This window comes from Octopus sinensis, linkage group LG11, assembly GCF_006345805.1.
Source record: "Octopus sinensis linkage group LG11, ASM634580v1, whole genome shotgun sequence".
Taxonomy (NCBI): domain Eukaryota; kingdom Metazoa; phylum Mollusca; class Cephalopoda; order Octopoda; family Octopodidae; genus Octopus; species Octopus sinensis.
In genome coordinates this window covers 22,427,493-22,450,457 of record NC_043007.1, presented here as the reverse complement: position 1 = coordinate 22,450,457, position 22,965 = coordinate 22,427,493, and the positions used below count along the sequence as shown (strand labels likewise).

The window sequence follows — 22,965 nt, the reverse complement described above, 5'->3', positions numbered from 1 at the left end:
ACATTTTGAGAGCCTTGGGAGAGGGTTCCAACACTGATGTCATCTACCTTGATTTCAGCAAGCCTTTGACAGGGTTGATCATAAGATCCTTCTGAGAAAGCTGTCCAATATTGGTGTCACTGGAAAGCTGCTGCAATGGATCAAGTGCTTCCTCTCTAACAGAACCCACATGTTGTAGTTCGAAGGAGTCAAATCCAGCCCAGTCAAGTCAGCAGTGGTGTCCCACAAGGCACTGTGTTGGGCCCACTTCTCTTCATCATCTACATAAATGATATTACTGACAACATCAAACACAGCAACATCAGAACCTTCGCTGATGATTCCAACTCCAGAAGTCATCAATGGCGTGGATGACCGAATAAACTTCATTCAGACCTACTGGCTGTTGTCCAATGGGCGGAAAGAATAACATGTTGCTAAATGAAGACAAATTCGAACTGATCCACTTTGGAAGGGAGGACGCTCTGAAACTCCCTACTCTCTCCTTCTGGAGAAATTCTCATGGCATCCAACAACATCAGAGACCTGGGAGTAACAGTGGACAACAACATAAGCTGGGCTACACATATAAGCATCAAATTTGACATGGCCCGCAGAATGTGTTCCTGGATTCTCAGAACCTTCCAGTCGAGAGATTCCCACGCTATATCCTTCTCTTCTCCACTTTTGCCCGACCCCACCTTGAATACTGCTGTCCACTGTGGTCTCCCTACACAAACAAAATATTATGAGAATTGAAGCTCCCCAAAGTCAATCACAAAAAAGATAGATGGCAGTCAGACCTTGACTACTGGGGTAGACTAGAGAAGCTGAAATTGTATTCACTCCAACGACGCCGTGAACGCTACATTTCTGTATGATGTGCAAAATATTCCATCAGCACTGTCCGAATGATGTTGGCATCACCTTCAAAATGCATCCAAGGCTTGGACCACGTGCCATCCGTCCACAACAAAAATCTAAATCGCATCACATAACGACAATACGGCACAACTATTTCACCTCAATGGACCCGCTCTCTTCAACATTACACCAGACACGTCAAAAAAGACTGACCACACAAAATTCAAGAAGTCTTTGGACAAATTCCTTCAAACAGTACCGGACAAACCACCCACACCCGATATGTCTCCGCAAACAATAACTCTCTGCTCGAATGGGCTTTGGTGCCCCAAATCCTGAACTGAAAGACTTCGCCAGGTGGTGCTATTAAGTTAGACATGGCCTGGGCCAATACTGGCCAAAAACCTTTCTAAGTTATATATGTATATGTATATATATATATGTAATATTTATATATATATATGTATATGTTATATATATATATATATATATGTATATATATATATATATATATGTATATATATATGTATTATATATTATATATATATGTATATATATATGTATATGTATATATATATATAGTATGTATATTATGTGTATATATATATGTATATATATGTGTTATATATATGTATATATATGTGTATACTATATGTATATATATGTGTATATATATATGTATATATATGTGTTATATATATATATGTATATATATATATATATGTATATATATATATATATATATGGTATATATATATATATATTATATGTTATATATATAATATATATATGTATATATATATATATATATAGTATGTATTCTATTATATATATATGTATATATATAATATATGTAATATATATATATATATATATGTATATATATATATATGTATATATTATATATATATATATGTATATATATATAATATATGTATATATATATATATATATATGTATATATATATATGTATATATATATATATCTATATATATATATCTATATTTTATTATATATCTAGAATGTATTGTATATTGTATATATGTATATGTATATATATATATGTATATATATATATATATATATATATATATATATATCAGGCTGAGTAAAAAATTAGTAATGTTTTGAAGCATGAAATTCATCACAATATATTTCAACAATGCAGAAATTTTATTCATCAAATTAAGTACCATTACAGATTTTTGCCAATGAGTTTACAAGTTTGTTTTTCCGGTAACATACAAATCTGGAGTTCTGGCACTGATGAACTCCTTGAACACACTTTCAGCATTGGTTTGACTTTTGAACTTATTCTCTTGCAGGAAACCATTAAGGTGCTCGAAAAAGTGGTGGTTGGTAGGAACCTGAAACGCCTGTGCCTAATTATACTCATGTATGTCTACTCTAGATACATCTACACTGACAGCTTCTGACAATTATGGGTATTAAATTATAACTATTAATGTACTTACCCTCACAGCAACTTTGACGTTTATCTCCTGCATGGTAAAACGAAGTCAAGTCCAAATCTGTAAGCTGTTGAAAGCTCTAAAGCTATACACAATACACCATTCTCTGAAATCAATAAAGCCAACAGTATGTAATGTGTCAACAGGGTGATTCTGAACTAAAATGGATTCAGAGGCTAAGGAGTACAAGAAAGAAAACAGTATATATATATATATATATATAATATATATATATATATATACATATTTATCTATCTATCTATATATATATCTATATATCTATCTATATATATATCTATATATCTATCTCTATATCTATCTATCTATCTATCTCTATATCTATCTATCTATATATATCTATCTATCTCTATATCTATCTCTCTCTCTATATATATCTATCTATCTATATATATCTATCTATCTCTATCTCTCTCTCTATATATATATATATATCTATATATATATATATAGATTAATACGTAATGTCCTGGTAAAGTTGGTAGAGTAAATATAAGGAGAAGCTGAATTTCCGGTCCAATATAGAAGGACAAAAGTGAACAAATAGATACGAATATTTTTAGAGTGTTACAACAGTTTGAACTCAGAACAGGAAAGAGAAACAGAGGCAATTCTGCAGTGATTAATGAATGATATCGATTTCAAACACAGACACAATACCAGAAATCTGTAAGAGAAGATTACAGTTGATTCAACTGACCCCAGCGTATTACTGGTATTTGGGACACAACTAAATACTGTACACTAACGACCACTCATCTGCCCAATGAATTACTTTCTTATATTTAAAATTAATTGAAAGAAACACAGAGCATCTCAACAGAAATAGGGTAACGAAAGGGTTAAGAATCAGCAGAAGACATAAGAGGAGACCTCAATGTGGTCTCTCTATATGCTAGAAATAATAGCCTAAATTTCCTTCAATCCACACCCTTCCAATTGCTTCTAATGTGCATCTGCCCAAATGTAGAGGTGTGTTTAACCCTTTTGTTATCAACCTGGCTGAAACCAGCTCTGGCTCTGTGGTACAAATATCTTTTCATAAGTTCTGAATTAAAATCTTCCACCAAACCTTAGTCACAATTTATGTTCCTAACACAAGCTTAATGATAACTAAGTTCTTTTACTAAATTCTTTGTAATATTTAAAATTAATTGAAAGAAACATAAAGTATCTCAACAGAAATATGGTAACAAAAGGGTTAAGAATCAGCAGAAGACATAAGAGGAGACCTCAATGTGGTCACTCTATATGCTAGAAATAACAGCCTAAATTTTAGCACAAAACCTGCAATTTCGGGTAAGCCAATTACATTGACCCCAGTACTCAACTGGTACTTATTTTATCATTGCTCTGATGAACTTTCTCGTCTAGTACCTTCTATAAGGACTTTTAACCCTTTCGTATTCAGTTTACTCTGTCAAGTGTAATGTTTATTTATTCTCATTACTTCATCATTCGTTATCTTGTAGTTTTAAAATCTTAACGATGTGATTGTTTATTTTCAGAATGTCATTGTAGGGTACATGCGAGAAGCCAGATCTACCTGGTCTGAACATATCACATGTAGAATATAATATTTTAACTGGATGTAACTGGTTTAAATACCAGAGGGTTAACTCTTTCGTTACCAACCTGGCTGAAAGCAACTCTGGCTCTGAGTACAAATGTCTTGTTTCCATAAGTTTTGAATTAAAATCTTCCACCAAACCTTAGTCACAATTTATGTTCCTAACACTAGCTGAATGATAACTAAGTTATTTTACTAAATTCTTTGTTATATTTAAAGTAATTGAAAGAAATACGGAGCATCTCAAAATAAATACAGTAACGAAAGGGTTAAACACATCACCCACTTCTCTTCCCAGGCCCATTGTTTCTCTGTTAAGCTTCCTATTGTTCATAAGTTCTTTTATTTTAATAGCATCTTCCTTCAAACTGCTGCTCTTTGAAACTCACTTTTACCATCTTGGTTTTCTCTGATTTATGGATATTCATTCCTCTAAGTTTTCTGTCAATTGACATCTTTTGAATTTGTAAGCCCTTTTCCTTTCCTGCATTGTAGCCCCTTATGCTACAGTGGCCTCATGCCTTGTTTGGGACAAAAATCGTAGAAAAAAAACCAAACTGAAACCAACGTCGGGAGTAAAAACAATAGAAAGAGCATGACCAATTATCATTTAGATTTATTTTAATTATTTTAAATTAATAACGTTGATGCTTTGGAAAAGAATAAAATACTAATTAGTAGTTGATTTGTGTGCATGTGTGTGTGCATGTATGCGTATGTGTGTCCATGTGCATGCGTGTGTATGTATATGTGTGTGTGTATGTGCATATGTGTGCATGTGCATTTGTGTGCATGTGCGTTTGTGTGTGTGATGTGCATGTGCATGAGTGTATATGTATATATATATATATTATATATATATATATATATATATATATATATATGAGTGTACACTTACACAAAGATTCTGTTCTGACATGTCAAGACACATGTCAATATAGCGGACAGAAGTTTATAAAATATAAAGTATGTGAGATCTGTGAGGATTAGTGAATGACTCATCATTAAGCAGTTTGAAGTCTGGAAATAACTGCCCCACCCCCTCTACATCAACAGAAATACAAGGACTAAGGCGAGTGAGCTGCCAGAAACGTTAGCGCACCAGGTGAAATGCTTATCAGTATTTCGTCTGCTGTTATTTCTGAGTTCAAATTCCGCTGAGGTCGACTTTGCCTTTCATCCTTTCGGGGTCGATTAAATAAGTACCAGTTGCGCACTGGGGTCGATATAATTGACTTAATCCATTTTGTCTGTCCTTGTTTGTCCTCTCTGTGTTTAGCCCTTTGTGGGTAGTAAAGAAATAGGTATTTTGTCTGCCGTTACGTTCTGAGTTCAAATTCCGCCGAGGTCGACTTTGCCTTTCATCCTTTCGGGGTCGATTAAATAAGTACCAGTTATGCACTGGGTCGATATAATCAACTTAATCCATTTTGTCTGGCCTTGTTTGTCCTCTCTGTGTTTAGCCCTTTGTGGGTAGTAAAGAAATAGGTATTTTGTCTGCCGTTACGTTCTGAGTTCAAATTCCGCCGAGGTCGACTTTGCCTTTCATCCTTTCAGGGTCGATTAAATAAGTACTAGTTATGCACTGGGGTCGATATAATTGACTTAATCCATTTTGTCTGGCCTTGTTTGTCCCCTCTGTATTTAGCCCCTTGTGGGTAGTAACAAAATAGGTATTTCATCTGCCGCTACGTTCTGAGTTCAAATTCCGCCGAGGTCGACTTTGCCTTTCATCCTTTCGGGGTCGATAAATTAAGTACCAGTTACGCACTGGGGTCGATGTAATCGACTTTATCCATTTGTCCGTCCTTGTTTGTCCCTTCTATGTTTAGCCCCTTGTAGGCAATAAAGAAATAAGAAATACAAGGACAAAATAATATTACAGGTGTTCAGAAAGAAATACTAACATTTCAGAGAAAATAGAAACAAGAGGAAGTAAAATATTGGGTTGTCCAGAAGGTTCTTGCCGATTTATAGTAGCTTAGCTTTTGACTTATTCTTGAGTCCATAAAATAGGATTTGACGACACCTCCATTTAGAGCACGTGGAAGAAGATTTATGGCGTAGGAGTGACTGTGTGGTACGTAGCTTGCTTACCAACCACATGGTTCTGGGCTCAGTCCCGGGCAAATGTCTTCTACTATAGCCTCGGGCCAACCAAAGCCTTGTGAGTAGATTTGGTAGACGGAAACTGAAAGTAGCTCGTCGTATATATATATGTGTATATGTATGTGTGTGTATACATTTGTGTGTCTGTGTTTGTCCCTTCAACATCGCTTGACAATCGATGCTGGTTTGTTACATCCCCATAACTTAGTGGTTCGGCAAAAGAGACCAATAGAATAAGTACTAGGATTACAAAGAATAAGTACCGGGGTCGATTTGCTCGACTAAAGGCAGTGCTCCAGCATGGCCACAGTCAAATGACTGAAACAAATAAAAGAATAAAGAGGAAGAGTATGTTCCTATAACCTGTATTAATTCTGTAACCCTTTAAAAATGGAAGATAAGAAAGTTCATTTTCGGCACTTGGTGCTTTGGGAACCAGACAAAAATTGCTGCAGCTCAGCTGGGATGTGTTACCCCACCCTCCATATTCACCAGATATTGCTCCTTCGGATTTCCACTTATTCAGGTCTCTGCATCAGTTCTGGGAAGAGGGTATTTTCAAGTTAAAGGAAAGATGGAGACACATTGTGCAACAAAACTGAGAGGACTGCAGTAACGGGAAATAAAGTGTTTTACTGAAGGACACAACACATTGCCGAGTATCGAACTCACAACCCTATGGTCACAAGCCGAATACCCTAACCATTAAGCCACACACATTCATGCACACACACACACATTCACGCATACACACATTCACATATGCACACATTCACAAACATATTCATGTACACACGCATTCATGCATGCACACATTCCTATGCACAAACACATTCATATGCACAAACACACATTCACACACACATACATTCATGCACACACACATTCACACATGCTCACATTCAAGCATGCACGCATTCATACTCCCGCACGCACATTCATACATACGCACACATTCATATGCATGCACACATTCACGCACACATACATTCACACACACATACATTCATACACACACACATTCATGCACGTACATATTCACATACACACACATTCACACACACACATTCACGCATGTCAACATTCACACACACACATTCACGCATGTCAACATTCACACACACACATTCATATGCATGCACACATTCACGCACACACACATTCATGCATGCCCACATTCACGCATGCACACATTCATAGCATGCACACACATTTACGCATGCACATATTCATGCACACACACATTCATATGCATGCACACACATTCATGCATGCACACACATTCATACGCACGCACACATTCACACATGCACACACACACATTCAAGACTTAGAGCTAAGACAGGCATTACTACAAACGCACTGGGAGATGATGACCAACAGAACGAGAGAGAGAGAGAGTGGTGAAAGAAAACCCATGAATTATATATTACTTCTGGTGATTGTCCTTATACCTCAAGAGGGTTGAGTATGGGTATACATGCAGTACTAAATGGCAAAATAGATGTCCACGAATTTATATTTCCTGCAATTTATCTCATCAAAAATTAATGCATTTCTCATGATGCATGCTTTGGTTCTAAACCTTACAAGGATGCACATGTGCATACACACGTGTCAAATGTATATACTCTCTTTACTCTTTTACTTGTTTCAGTCATTTGACTGCAGCCATGCTGGAGCAACGCCTTTAATCGAGCAACTCGACCCCGGGACTTATTCTTTGTAAGCCCAGTACTTATTCTATCGGTCTCTTTTGCCGAACTGCTAAGTGACGGGGACATAAACACACCAGCATCAGTTGTCAAGCAATGCTAGGGGGACAAACACAGACACACATACATACATGCACACACATATATATATATACATATATACGACGGACTTTTTTCAGTTTCCGTCTATCAAATCCACTCACAAGGCTTTGATCGGCCCGAGGCTATAGTAGAAGACACTTGCCCAAGGTGCCATGCAGTGGGACTGAACCCGGAACCATGTGGTTGGTAAACAAGCTACTTACCACACAGCCACTCCTGTGCCTATCTGAGATTCTTCTCACCAACTGCGTTCTTTTCGTGTTCTCTGTTGTCTAGTGATGGAGATAAAGTAGGGTTCTAGGGTACAGAAATGCTGGAAATTAATTTAGGCAAAAGGGACTTTTGCCAGTGCCGCTGGACTGGCTCCTGTGCAGGTGGCACATAAAAAGCACCATTTGAGCGTGGCCGTTGCCAGTACCGCCTGACTGGCCCTCGTGCCGGTGGCATGTAAAAGCACCCACTACACTCTCAGAGTGGTTGGCGTTAGGAAGGGCTTCCAGCTGTAGAAACTCTGCCAGATCAGATTGGAGCCTGGTGCAGCCATCTGGTTCGCCAGACCTCAGTCAAATCGTCCAACCCATGCTAGCATGGAAAGCAGACGTTAAACAATGATGATGATGATGTGTAAGAGTACATTAGTGAAAACATTTAACTGACACAATGTACTGTTTTTTTCTTGTGTGTCTTTTTTTTTTTTAAATGCAGTTACATCAGGACAGAATCTGAATTTTAATATTACATACACGTGTGCCTGTGTGTAATATTAAGCATTTATTCAAAGCTGAGACTACGTCCTGTCCCCTGCAAACAGCTAAAATAGAGAGGACCAACAGAGACAAGCCTCACATTAAAGTATATGATTTAGCCCTATTACATACATCAGGTCTTGTTCCTCCTGTTTGTAAACCCAAACACGCATGCATGGGTGGATGGGTGGATGGATGGATACATACATACATGCATGCATGGGTGGATGGTTATATGCGGCGAGCTGGCAGAAACGTTAGCACGCCGGGCGAAATACTTAGCCGTATTTCGTCTGCCGCTACGTTCTGAGTTCAAATTCCCCCGAGGTCGACTTTGCCTTTCATCCTTTCAGGATTGATAAATTAAGTACCAGTTACACACTGGGGTCGATGTAATCGACTTAATCCGTTTGTCTGTCCTTGTTTGTCCTCTCTGTGTTTAGCCCCTTGTGGGTAGTAAAGAAATGGGTTATATGCATGCATGCATGCATTGGTGGACTCCTGTTTGTACACAAAACTCTGCTATACTCATTGGCAACTCTCACCTTACTAATAGTATCTCTGTACATAGCTTGTACAGCCCTCACTAACCCCTTATCTATCCCTAGCTTCTGTATTGCCACCAGATAAAGCCTTTTCTATGTCAACAAAAGCCAGACACTGAGGTTTATTTTTGGCCAAGTATTTTTCCTGCAGCTGTCTTACCAGGAAGATAACATCAGTGGCACAAATCCAAACTGCATTTCATCTATATTAACTCACTTTCTAATTAATCAAGCTATGACCCTTTCTGCAACTTTCACAACCTAGTCCAGCAATTTGATGCCCCTGTAAGTATTTCTGTGCCCCTTTCTAGCAGCTGACCATAATGCTGCTACACCAATCATTGGGTAATATATATATATATATATATATATATATTTCTTTATTGCCCAGAAGGGGCTAAACACAGAGAGGACAAACAAGGACAGACAAAGGGATTAAGTCGATTATATCAACCCCAGTGCGAAACTGGTACTTTATTTATCGACCCTGAAAGGATGAAAGGCAAAGTCGACCTCGGCGGAATTTGAACTCAGAACGTAATGGCAGACGAAATACTGCTAAGCATTTCGCCCGGCGTGCTAACGTTTCTGCCAGCTCGCCGCCTTAATATATTGGGTAATATAAATAGCATCATCATCGTCATCATAAACATCCAGACGTGGCTATGTGATAAGTAGCTTGCTTGCCAACCACATGGTCCCAGGTTCAGTCACACACCATGGAACCTTGGGCAAATGGCTTCTACTATAGCCATGGGCCAACTGAAGCCTTGTGAGTGGATTTAGTAGACAGAAACCAAAAAAAAAGCCCATTATGTGTGTACATGTGAGTGTGTCTTTGTTGACCCCACCACTACCACCCATTGCTTCACAACTGGTGTTGGTGTGTTTACATCCCTATAACTTAGTGGTTTGTCAAAAGAAACTGACAGAATAAGTACCAGGTTGAAAGAAAAAAAAAATAAATGCTAGGGTCAATTCGATAAAAAAGTTTTCAAGGTGGTGCCCCAGCATGGTCGCAGTCCAATGACTGAAACAAGAACAAGATAAGAGGTCCTTAATTAACCCCCACTTTTCCATGCTTGATGAGGCAGATTTTTTTTTCTATGGCTGGATGCTCTTTCTGTCTTGAACCCTTGCCTATTTCCAAGTAAGGAACAAATTTCGTCCTATCCATGTGAGCCTGGAAAAGTGGATGCTAAAAACAACAATATGGTAAGGATATTCACAGAGACAAAGAGACAACACTATAACTGAGCATTCACTCGAGATTGTTGTGTGCTCTGATACATAGCAAATATAGATATGTATATATATATATATATATTTGCCCATTGTTCTGTTCGAGATCTGCTTCAGCCTCGTTAGTTTTTACACAATGCCCTATTACATCCAGCTAAGCATTCTGTATACATCAGTAAACAGGGCACACACATATATATATATATATATATATATACACACATACACACACACACACACACATATATATATATATATATACACACCGACACAGGTTTATGTGCACCTGTGTCGGTGGCACATAAAATCACCCACTACACTCTCGGAGTGGTTGGCGTTAGGAAGGGCATCCAGCTGTAGAAACACTGCCAGATCTGACTGGACTGGTGCAGCTTTCGGGCTCCCCAGACCCCAGTTGAACCGTCCAACCCATGCTAGCATGGAAAGCGGACGTTAAATGATGATGATGATGATGATGATGACACATACATATACATACATACATACATATATATATATATATATATATATATACACACATACACATACATATATATATATACATTCATATATATGCACGCGCATATATATGCATTATATATATATCATATATATGCATATATATATGCACACACATATCTATATATATACTCATATATGAGTGTGTGTGTGCAAGCTTATATACATATATATACAATATATGTATATCTATATATATATGCAAGACCTAATGAGGCAGTATGTGGAATTTAGTGAAGCAGAAACAGCCTGGCAAAACAAAGAACAGAAGTCCGGCTATTAATAATAAAAGTTTAATTGGGGTTGAAACGCACAGGAAATTGGATGGAGATGAATGGTGGATGTTGCAAGAGGGTTAATTACCAAATTATTGATTATGAGGAGAAAGTTGTACTGACAAGCAGCATTCGTATGCTGTAGCTTCGTCGATCAGCCGAAGCAAGGCAACAGAAGGGGGGTTAAAACAGGTGGGGTCACAGCTGCTGCTGTTGTGGTGTTGTTTAGATATGAATTATAATCCACTGCCTTAATGCCTAATTACATTTTAGGGTCAATTGTTCTGTGTTAATTAGAAAAAGGTGGAGTTGAGGTGGGCAACATGGATACAGAAAATACTCCATGCTGATATTGTTGTTTAAACCCCTCCAATCAATAGTCGTAGCTATGGTTGTTATGGCTGAGAAGTTTGCTTTCGAACCACGTGGTTTGGAGTTCAGTCCCACTGCACAGCACCTTGAGCAATTGTCTTCTACTATATATTTCTTTACTGCCCACAAGGGGCTAAACATAGAGGGGACAAACAAGGACAGACGAAGGGATTGAGTCGATTACATCGCCCCCAGTGCGAAACTGGTACTTTATTTATCGACCCCGAAAAGATGAAAGGCAAAGTTGACCTCAGCGGAATTTGAACTCAGAACGTAACGACAGACGAAATACTGCTAAGCATTTCGCCTGGCATGCTAACATGTCTGCCAGCTCGCCGCTTTATAGTCTTCTACTATAGCCCTGGGTCAACCAATGTTTTGTGAATGAATTTGGTAGACAGAAACTGTGTATATGTATGTGCATGCATATGTGTGTGTGTGTTAAAAACACCCAGCACACACTGTAAAGTGGTTGGTGTTAGGAAGGGCATGCCAAATCAGACTGGAGTCTGGTGCAGCTTTCCAGCCTTGCCAGCTCTGGTTAACCTGTCCAATCCATGCCAGCATGGACAACAGATTGGCATGGATTTAACATCATGCAGTGCCTACCCCAGTAGTGAAAAGTAGTGTTTCTTTTTGACTCCCTATGTATTCTGCTTAAAAACGTGTTTATATACTTGAATGTGATAAAGTGTAGAATTAGATTATTATCCTGCTTCCAGCTACAGCATTGCTCCCAGGATTTGAAAAATAGGGCAGATTCCCACCCCCCTTATTTTGTAATTTAGGGGGAATTCGTGGCAGTGTTTAGTGAACAAATTAAACACACTACCCGGCAGTGGCTAAAGCGCGAACCGATCAAGTTTATGTATAAATTTTCTTTTTAAATGTTTGTTTCTTTTTATACAAATATTAAAACAATGGCTAAAAATTTTCTGAAGCAGCACCCCCCACCACTAATTTTATCTACGAGCCGCTACCGCTTCATATATAACAGATACGTAGTAATACTCAGCAGTAAGAGCACATGTGAAATCAGTGATGTATTGGGTTGTCCGGAAAGTTTGTACCAATTTTTAAAGGAAAGGAAAAGGTCAATAAATACTTGCCATCAATTTTTAATCAACCAGATATGAACCATTTTGTTGCACAATGCATCTCCATCTTTCCTTTAACTTGAAAATACCCTCTTCCCAGAATTGAGGTAGTTTCATGGCAAAGAATTCATCAAGGTATCTTTTTACATCATCCAAGGAATTGAAACTTTTACCATTAAGACTATTCTGCAGAGACCTGAATAAGTGGAAATCCGAAGGAGCAATATCTGGTGAATATGGAAGGTGGGGTAACACATCCCAGCCGAGCTGCAGCAATTTTTGTCTGGTTCCCAAAGCATCAAGTGCCGAAAATGAATATTCTTATCTTCCATTTTAAAGGGTTACAGAATTAACACAGGTTATAGGAACACAAACCTTCTTCCACAAAAAGATAGCTTAAACTGTGCTCTAAATGAAGGTGTAATCAAATCCTATTTTATGGACTCAACCATGTTCTAAAATAAGTCGAAAGGTAAGCTATTATAAATCGGCACAAACTTTCCAGACAATCCAATAGCTAGAGTGTGTGCCACCTGCAACCCCTCCCCTAATGCCCACAGCCCCCTATACATATTTCTTTACTACCCACAAGGGGCTAAACACAGAGGGGACAAACAAGGACAGACAAAGGGATTAAGTTGATTACACCGACCCTAGTGCGTAGCTGGTACTTATTTAATCAACCCCGAAAGGATGAAAGGCAAAGTCAACCTCGGCGGAATTTGAATTCACAACGTAACGGCAGCCGAAATACCGCCAAGCATTTCACGTGCTAACGATTCTGCCAGCTCACTGCCTATACAGGATTACAGTATACAGCAGGCCCAAAAGTGTCACCCTTCCCCATAATAGCTTCGTTTGGGGCAGACTGCTCCCTCACCCTTTCCTAGCTATGTTACTGTGTGAAACTCCTTTAAGTGCTCAGAAGGTTCCATAGAAGTAGTTGATGGTTTCCCTAACACTTAAGCACCAGTGGTGCAGGTGAGAGTTCCAATGCCATACCAGCCAGAGTGAGGATGGGGTGGATGGAAAATGTCAAGTAAACCTTTAGCTCTTCTAGCAATGAAACTGAGTCTTTCTCTTTCCCTCTCTCTCACTCTGAGTGAGTACTGACTTGAACTTGTGACGGCGTTCACCCAGGGTGGCTTCTTCTCTGGTCCTAACAGCATCATGAACCATGGTGACCCACACTCGACAGTCTTGTGTGAGGTCACTGGAGATAGCGAGCCATTCGCGGTTCCATCTGCGCAGACCGACCACCTGCGGACCTGGGAGTTCGGAGAGGTCCTCCTTTATCGTCGTTGCCCAGGTCTCCAGCTGCCCGCCTGCGCATCTGCGCCAGCTGGGAAGTGGAGGTGGGGGGAGGACATCGTGAATCAGCTCACCCTCTGGACGCCGGGCCACATGACCAAACCACTTTAAGCGCCGTTGTAGAAGCACCAAAGGGAGGGGCCGGAGATTCAGGCAATGACGAAGACCGGCTGTAGGAACCCGATCGATGCGGTGGCAGTGAAGAATGCTGATCCGCAATCCCGGTGGTTGGAGACCCCTGCAGAACAGGGTCTTCTGTGGAAAGTTTGTTGACTACACTAAAGTAGAGTTGTTTCAGTCATTTGACTGTGGCCATGCTGGATCGCTGCTCTAAACGGTTTTTAGTCGAAGAAATCGATCACAGGTCTTATTCTTTGTAAGCCGAGTACTTATTCTGTTGGTTTGTTTTGCTGAACCGCTAAGTTACAGAAACGTAAACACATTAACATCGGTTGTCAGACGATGGTGGGAGGAAGGAGGGACAAACACAAATAAGTATATATATATATATATAGTTAATCCAAACAAGAAAGCATTAAAAAACACAACAACGCGAGGACGTGGAACAAATAAAGTATTATTGGATGCTCAGGAAAGAAGGAGAGTTTAACGTTTCGAGCAGAGCTCTTCGTCGGAAACATAGGAGAAGGAAAGATCCAGAGAAGGGAAGACAGAGGGGAAAAAAATCGTCAACGGTACACAGAAGAAGAAAGGTAAAAAAGGACGAGGAAAAAGTACAAGGAAAAAGAACGAGGAAAAAGTGGTAGAGTCACGGATAAAATTTTTTTGATTTCCAATTACGATTTCAGTGGCGTACTCCCAGCCGAAATTGCGACGATGATCCGGTTCTTGACTGAAGATTAAAGGCTTCGAATGACCCGTCCATATTTTTTGTATCGTCTATTTGGATGTTTTGCGTTCTTGTCTCATTTTGTATCGTCATACATATATATATATATATATATATATATATATATATATATATATGTAAAAGTAAAAAAAAAAAAAATACACAAACTGGGACAAGAACGTGAAACATTTAGAAGACGACACAAAAAACACGGACGGGACTTTTGAAGTTCTCAGTCATCAGTCAAGAACCGGATCATCTTCGCAATTTCGGCTGATTAATCTTGAGTATATATATATATATATATATATATATATATATATATATATATATATATATATATACATATACATATACTACTGTCATGGCACTCCCACATTCTTCTTCTTCCCTACCAAGAATTCAAAATGACCTCAAACTCACAAGAGTAAACAAGAGAGACAGAGACAGGCAGAAACAAGGAAAATGCCACTTGTATTTGAACACTATGCAAATATTCTTTTAATTTTTCCAAAATTTGCTTTCCATACTTACAGTTGAAAAAGTCTCAATGTTTTTTATAAAATTATTTTACCATTTTCTATCTTGACATTTTTTTTTCCATATATATATACACACACACACACGACGGGCTTCTGTCTACCAAATCCACTCACAAGGCTTTGGTTGGCCCGAGGCTATAGTAGAAGACACTTGTCCAAGGTGTCACGCAGTGGGACTGAACCCGGAACCATGTGGTCGGGAAGCAAGCTTCCTACCACACAGCCACGCCTGCACCTATACTGAAACCTTCTAAATTACAAGACAGAACTCCGATGATAATTGTCAAGGCTTTTGTGTTTTATCAGGTGTCCCTGTCATCTCAGCTTGAAGAGTTTAATGTTAGAGTTTTGTTATTGTAGATGTATTGTATCTATGCAGGCTTGTGACCAAAAAGAAGAAAAAAAGGGACGGGGGTTCATAGACGTGTTGCTACTTGTAAGATTAAAAGGACACGGAAGGCACTCACAGCAACAGCTATGATCCTGATAAGGGTACTTGCAGAAGTAATAATAGTAATGATGGTACGGGTGTTGGTGGTGGTGAAAGTCATATTTGTGTCGCTATAGGGGCCTCTGATTGTTGGGGTCGTGGTCATCTAAGTATAGGGATTGTAGTAATAGTAGTAGTAGTGTTTTATCAGTAGTGTAGGAACGACGGTGACAGAAAAAGTGTAGTGTGTAGTAGTAGAAGTAATTTTATATTTCAGGAATCCACGAAAATCCACAAGAAAAAGTAGATGGGAATTGACAATAGACCCGTGGGTACTACTTGAGAACAGTGGTCCCGGTGCGCGCACTCGCGTACTCGCGCATCCGCGCTAGCTAGTCGTGACTAGTCGATTCTACAACGACTACCTAGCAAAGTAAATAAACCACAAAATAAATAATTTTTTAAACAAAGTAAATAACACACAAAAAACACGATCGACTGGTCATGACTTGCAAGCGCGGATGCGCGAGTACACGAGTGCGCGCACCGGGACCACTGTTCTCAAGTAGTACCGACCCGTGTCTATGAATGCGTCGGTCTTTTCTTGATATCGGTCTTTTCTTACCACTAGTAAGTAGAAGCAGTAACAGTAGTACCACATGAGATGTACTGATGTTATGAGGAGAGGCTGCCCTTGCGGCAAAATTCCAAACCATTATTATTATTATTATTATTATTATTATTCCTGAATTGCAAACCGAGTTCTTTAATTGTAACTATTTCAACATGAGGTTGAACTGGTTGTGAGAATAAGCATGAACGTTACACAGCCTCATCGGGCCCCATCTCTGCCTCGCCTCCTTTCGTTACGGCTCTGAAAGTTTGTGTCTGTAGAATTATCATTCCCACAATCGGCGTTATTTTCGGTAACACAATACAATATAAGAATAATACGCAATGAAATTTCTGGCGATCTTTCGTCTCTAGTAGACCTTTCCGTCGATTTCCGTAAAATTTTTTTTTTTTTTTACATATGGGTTTGCGGGAACTTTTGAAGTAATATACATACATATACACATACACCGAGTAAAAAATTTCAGTTATCTCTTTCTTTCACACATTACTCTATCTCTTCACACACACTAACAGAAGCACTTCACTTATACAACATACTGTCTCCCACACCCCATCAAACACACACACACACACACACACACACACACATGTACATCAATGCTTTCCATGCACGGTAACTTCAAAAGAACTTCCCTCGTCATACAATCGCTTTCTCTTAGTCTCTTTCGCTCTCATTACTTCAAAAGTTCCCGCAAGCCCATATGTAAAAAAAAAAATTTTTTTACGGAAATCGACGGAAAGGTCTACTAGAGACGAAAGATCGCCAAATTTCTTTTGCTCTCTCATCACACACACACAGAGGTTACGATTTGGTGAAACAAACAGTTCTGTGTATCAAAACGACAGAATGGAACCAGATCTTCAGACAGAGTTAACACGTCGGAGAAGTTTGGCAGAGAGAACTTACCTGCACGATTTAAACGAACTGTAGACTAGTAATTCTTCGAACCCTGTTGTTGATAAAACCAAAATAATCACGGAATAAATCGCTACGCATCGTCTCAGTACACAAGTTTTGACAAAACGACACCTTGTTTGAACGTGCAGCTGGAACGCCCGTTTCGATAGTTACATATAAACAACAACTAGATCAATTTTGGGCAGGGCAGGGAACCCGATCGTATTGCGCATGACATGCAGAAACACGCGCTTCCGGTAGTCTATATTTACAGACGCTATAATTTTGATGGATCGACTGAGACCTTATGGAAATAGTGTGCGCGCGCGTGAGAGAGAGAGAGAGAGAGAGAGGGGGAACAGCGATATAAAAAAAATCAGAGAGAGAGAGAGAGAAAGAGATAGAGAGACGTAAGTGCAAATAGGTAGATCAACTAAAGGATAAAGATAGTGTTTATTATTTCTTTATTGCCCACAAGGGCTAAACATAGAGGGGACAAACAAAGGGATTAAGTCGATTATATCGACCCCAGTGCGTAACTGGTATTTATTTAATCGAACCCGAAAGGATGAAAGGCAAAGTCGACCTCGGTGGAATTCGAACTCAGAACGAAGCGGCAGACGAAATACGTATTTCTTTACTACCCAGACCAGGCGATGTGTGTGTTTATGAGCAAATCACATAAGCTCCACACGGCTCCGGCAGAAGGTAATGGCAAACTTCTGCTGACTCTTTCGCCACAACTTTCTCTCACTCTTTCCTCCTGCATCTTGCAGCTCACCTGTGACGAACCGGCTTCCCGTCCAAGTGGGGAACCTATACGCCAAGGAAACCAGGAAACCGGCCCTTTGGAGCCAGGCGTGGCTCAATAAGGAACACACACACTTGTCTCTTTTGTTGAACCACTATGTCACAAGAGAGTAAACAATCCAACACCAGTTGCCAAGTGGTGATGAAGGACAAATAGACACAAGGCTATACACACGCACACACATACATACACATGACATACTTCCACGCTGTTTCCATTTACCAAGCTCACTCACATAATATAAGTCAGCTGAGGGCCATAGTAGGCGCAGGAGTGGCTGTGTGGTAAGTAGCTTACTAACCAATCACATGGTTCCGGGTTCAGTCCCACTGCGTGGCATGTTGGGCAAGTGTCTTCTGCTATAGCCCCGGGCCGACCAATGCCTTGTGAGTGGATTTGGTAGACGGAAACTGAAAGAAGCCTGTCGTATATATGTATATTTATGTGTATGTGTCTGTGTTTGTCCCCCTAGCATTGCTTGACAACCAATGCTGGTGTGTTTACGTCCCCGTCACTTAGCGGTTCGGCAAAAAAGGCCGATAGAATAAGTACTGGGCTTACAAAGAATAAGTCCCGGGGTTGATTTGCTCGACTAAAGGCGGTGCTCCAGCATGGCCGCAGTCAAATGACTGAAACAAGTAAAAGAGTAAAAGAGTAAAGAGTAATACCCAAGAGGTCATACAGTGGGACTGAACCTGAGACCATTGGTTGCAAGGTGAGCTTCTAATCCATAACCATGCTTATATATACAGACACATATATACACAAGGGGGTGCAGTAAAGTTCCTGGCTTTAAGGGTATCACAAAAGGCTTGGTTGAAGGCCCAACCTTTCAAGTTCTTTTACAGGGCTTAGAAAAACTGAAGGACCTCTGCAATAAGTGTGCAAATCTGAGAAGGGAATATGTTCAATAAAATCATAATTAACTGATCCCTCCTGTATTTTCTTTTTCTCCCAAAGCCAGGATCTTTTAAACCTAGGCAAAATGGTTGTGGATGTATTGATGTTGGTGGAGACGATGTTAAGATTGAAAGGCGACGTTGAGCTTAAGGCAACAGTGGAGAAAGGTCCTAAAATGCTGTGGTGGTGTCTGTAGCTGGAACATGGCTGTGTCACTGAAACTGGCTGTGCTCTGTGGTCAGAGGTTAGTCCTAAGAAGGACTAGAACCAAAGACGAATTCCAGTTTGTTGATCTAGCTTTTAAAGAGATTAGTGGGCTCCAGAAGAGAACCTAGAAGACTGTGTCACATGACCATATCAGAAGGCTGCGATTGGTTGGTTTACACATTGGCGCGAAATAAAGGAAGAGTTAAACTGCACTGAAACCAACCAATCAGAGCAGCGGACACAACTGGGCCCAAGGGGCCAAAAGATGGCTGTGTTCTGCCACGTCCGCATTTGCATTACACATGTCAAACAGAAAGGATTTCACCAAGGTACGCTACAAACACTTCCTCACATATACGTGTGTGTGTGTGTGTTGTGCATTGGTAGTCACCAATGTAAATACATCAAGGGAGTTAAGTCTGGGAACGTGATGTAATTCTGGCACACCTAACTAGTTTATAAACAGAGATCAATAAAAGTGATTGCAAAATCCAGCCTTTAGAGATGATTTACCATTTCTAAACTAAACAGCAAGGAATAGTGACATACTACAGTCTCCACCAGAATATGTAGAGGTGCAGTTAATTGTAAATTCCATAGTATTTTCAAATGGCTAATAATGTGAGCGCACACCGCTACTACACACATTGGAAAGCATTGTACAACCAAGCACTAAAGAAGGTCTTTCCTCCTCCATGAAACAAAGCTGTTCCCGCTGGACGTCAACCTAGTATTTCTAAGCTACGGACCGAGTGATTTATTGTAAGGTTATCTCCCTAGATAGATTGCCTTCACTACGGCTAAGGAGCCCTTTCTACCCCACTGACACAGGTTGTACTGGTTTACCAGTAGTAGGATCCGATGCTGCATACATCGGTCCTGACCTGACAAGGGCAGCCTAATACCTAATAGCTTTTCCATTGTCTCAACCACGGTCGATCAATGATGATGATGTAGAGGTGATTAAAAGTTAATCCTATCCAAATCGCGACTTCCCATATGACCTACTGATTGATACTGTGAAAACTGAGGATAAGTAACTGGAATGTAAACCTCTCAGAGAACTGAGTTTTGGTCCTATTGTAGGTAGCTTTTCTTACAGAAACGATTTAAAATCAGTGCAGTTCAGGGAATATATCATTGGTTTCCAAGGCTACAGGTGATAGTCTGTGTCAGGAAAGTGAGTAGAAAAAGTTTGTAAATTGCAAAGTGGAATAGGTTGGTTTGTCATGACGAAAAGAAAAGATTGGTTTGGGTTGGCTCCATAATCACATAGACTTATATAATGTGTTATAATGGTACTGAATAAAAAGAATGAGAGAGAGAGAAAATAAAATAATAAAGAATTGGTAAATGAGAGGTCATAAGGGAAACATTGGGACAGCAGTGAATACAGTGAGATAATCAATAGGAACACTGGCAAATTTGAAAAATGAACGATTAAAGTGATCAGGTTAATATATATATATATCATCATCATCATTGTTTAACATCTACTTTCCATGCTAGCATGGGTTGGACGATTTGACTGAGGACTGGCGAACCAGATGGCTGTGCCAGGTTCCAATCTTGATCTAGCAAAGTTTCTACAGCTGGATGCCCTTCTTAACGTCAACCACTCCGAGAGTGTAGTGGATGCTTTTACGTGCCACCGGCACGAGGGCCAGTCAGGCAGTACTGGCAACGGCCATGCTCAAATGGTGTTTTTTTATGTGCCACCTTGCGCAGGAGCCAGTCCAGCGGCACTGGTAACGACCTCGCTTGAATGTTTTGTTCATGTGCCACTGGCACGAGTGCCAGTAAGGCGACATTCTGCCAGTGCACCAGCAACTGCCGGCAATGCCCCGTTTTTCTCCTTCCTTTTTTTCTTTTCCTTTACGACGGGAGGGTGGAGTTCCTCCTTCATGTCCAGAAATCCTTCCTTCCCTCCTGCCGCCTCAAGATCCATCGGTGGGCAACCATTGTTGATCTTGACTACTTGCAGCACCTTCATCTTCACTGCCGTCATCTACACACTTGTTGACATCTCTGTTGACATTAGCATTGCCATCATTGCTTCCACAGTCATCATCATTGCTGCTGCAGGTGTTGAGATTACTGCCATTATTGACATCGCTGTTGCCATCAATACCAGCAGTGTCAACATTGCCGTCAACATCACCAGCAATGTCATTATCCCCGTCATCACCAAAACATTGACATTACCACTGTCACCACTGGCATCAGCGTCAACAGCCATTCAAGAATTTGGACCTGGAGATTTCCATTTCCAGCGACTTCGAGGGCCACCTCCCAGTGGTGTCGGGTGTCAACGAAGAGCCCTCGACTACAAGACAACCAAAGTTTTTTTTTCCAAGGTCTGGGGTCTCCTGCCCCTAAGCCCTAGACCATCACCTAATCACCCTTACCTGTCTTGTTGCTTAACAACAACAACAAGAACAACATTCAGCATCTACAGCACTATTTTCCAGCATTGTTATCATCATTATGACATTGATATCAGTTATCATCATCATCATCGACATCATTTTCATCATCATTGTCATCTACACCATCACTACCATCACTATCATTGTTGTCACCATCTACATCATCAAATTTTGCTGTATCTGGGAAATTTGGAAAAAAAAAACACCAAAAAAAATTGGAAAAAAAACAAAACAAAAAACACAATTCCTTGAAGTAAAAAGTAAATTGTAACATTTGAGAAGACAATGGTTAAAATCTGGCAGGAATGGAAAAAAAACTTCAAGGTATTCTGATTGTTTTCTCATTTATTGAACATAAAAATTTGATTATTGCTGTAAAAATATCCAGACAAACACAGACACACAATGTTTGCATAGGCAATAGATTTGAATAAACGAATAGAACAACAAACCAAAGCAGTGAAAGAACGATTTGTTATGGAATGGTAAAGCATTTTACTTTAACCCTTTCGTATTCAGATTATTTTGTCAAAATGTAATGTTTTTTCATTGACATTGTTTATAATTAATCATGCTTTATTTTGTAGCTTTAAAGTTTTCATGATGAGATTGTAGATTTCTAGAATGGCATTGAAGGGTAGGTGTGAAAGGTTGGATCTGACTAGTTAGAGCATGAAACAGGAAGCATATTTGGGCCGGATATGGCCTGTTTAGATACTAAAGGGTTAATCATCATCATCATCATCATCGTTTAACGTTCGCTTTCCATGCTAGCATGGGTTGGACGATTTGACTGAGGTCTGGCGAACCAGATGGCTGCACCAGGTTCCAGTCTTGATTTGGCAGAGTTTCTACAGCTGGATGCCCTTCCTAATGCCAACCACTTAATGATATTGGTAATCAGTCTTTGATTTGCTATTCCTTTCAAAGGAATCACAATATGAAATTCTAGGGATTTCAGTTCCTATTTAATTTGGTTTTAATTTTTTTTTTTAACACAATATAGGCACAGCCTTGGCTGTGTGATTATAAAGCTTTATTTGCAATGGTGTGGTTTGGGGTTCAGTCCCCAGTGCCTGACCCCTTGGGCAAGTGTCTTCTACTATAGCTCTAGGCTGACCAATGCTTTATGAGTGAATTTATAGACGGAAACTGTGTGGAAGCCTGTTGCATGTGTGAGTGTGTCAGATATGTGTTAGAAATGTTCTCCCACCCCGCTTAGACAATTAGTGTTGGTTTGTTAATGTCTTTATAACTTAGCGGTTTGGCAAAAGAGACCAACAGAGTAGGCAACAGGCTTTAAAACAAAAACAAAAAAAGAACTA

General features: G+C 39.7%; 1 protein-coding gene across 2 annotated transcripts in view; it reads right to left on the bottom strand.

Annotated features, from left to right (window-relative positions):
- LOC115217059 (kinesin-like protein KIF27) overlaps positions 1-17,486 on the bottom strand; it is a 103,044-nt gene extending 85,558 nt beyond the window's left edge. For both annotated transcript variants that reach the window (XM_029786642.2, XM_029786643.2), the window contains exons 1-2: positions 17,303-17,486; positions 2,320-2,422 (exon numbers count right to left, since the gene is read on the bottom strand). In XM_029786642.2, coding sequence (XP_029642502.1) covers positions 2,320-2,352 — 33 coding nt within the window. In that variant the 5' untranslated portion in view covers positions 2,353-2,422; positions 17,303-17,486. The remainder of the gene's footprint in view (positions 1-2,319; positions 2,423-17,302) is intronic.
- Between the last annotated feature and the right edge of the window lie 5,479 nt (positions 17,487-22,965).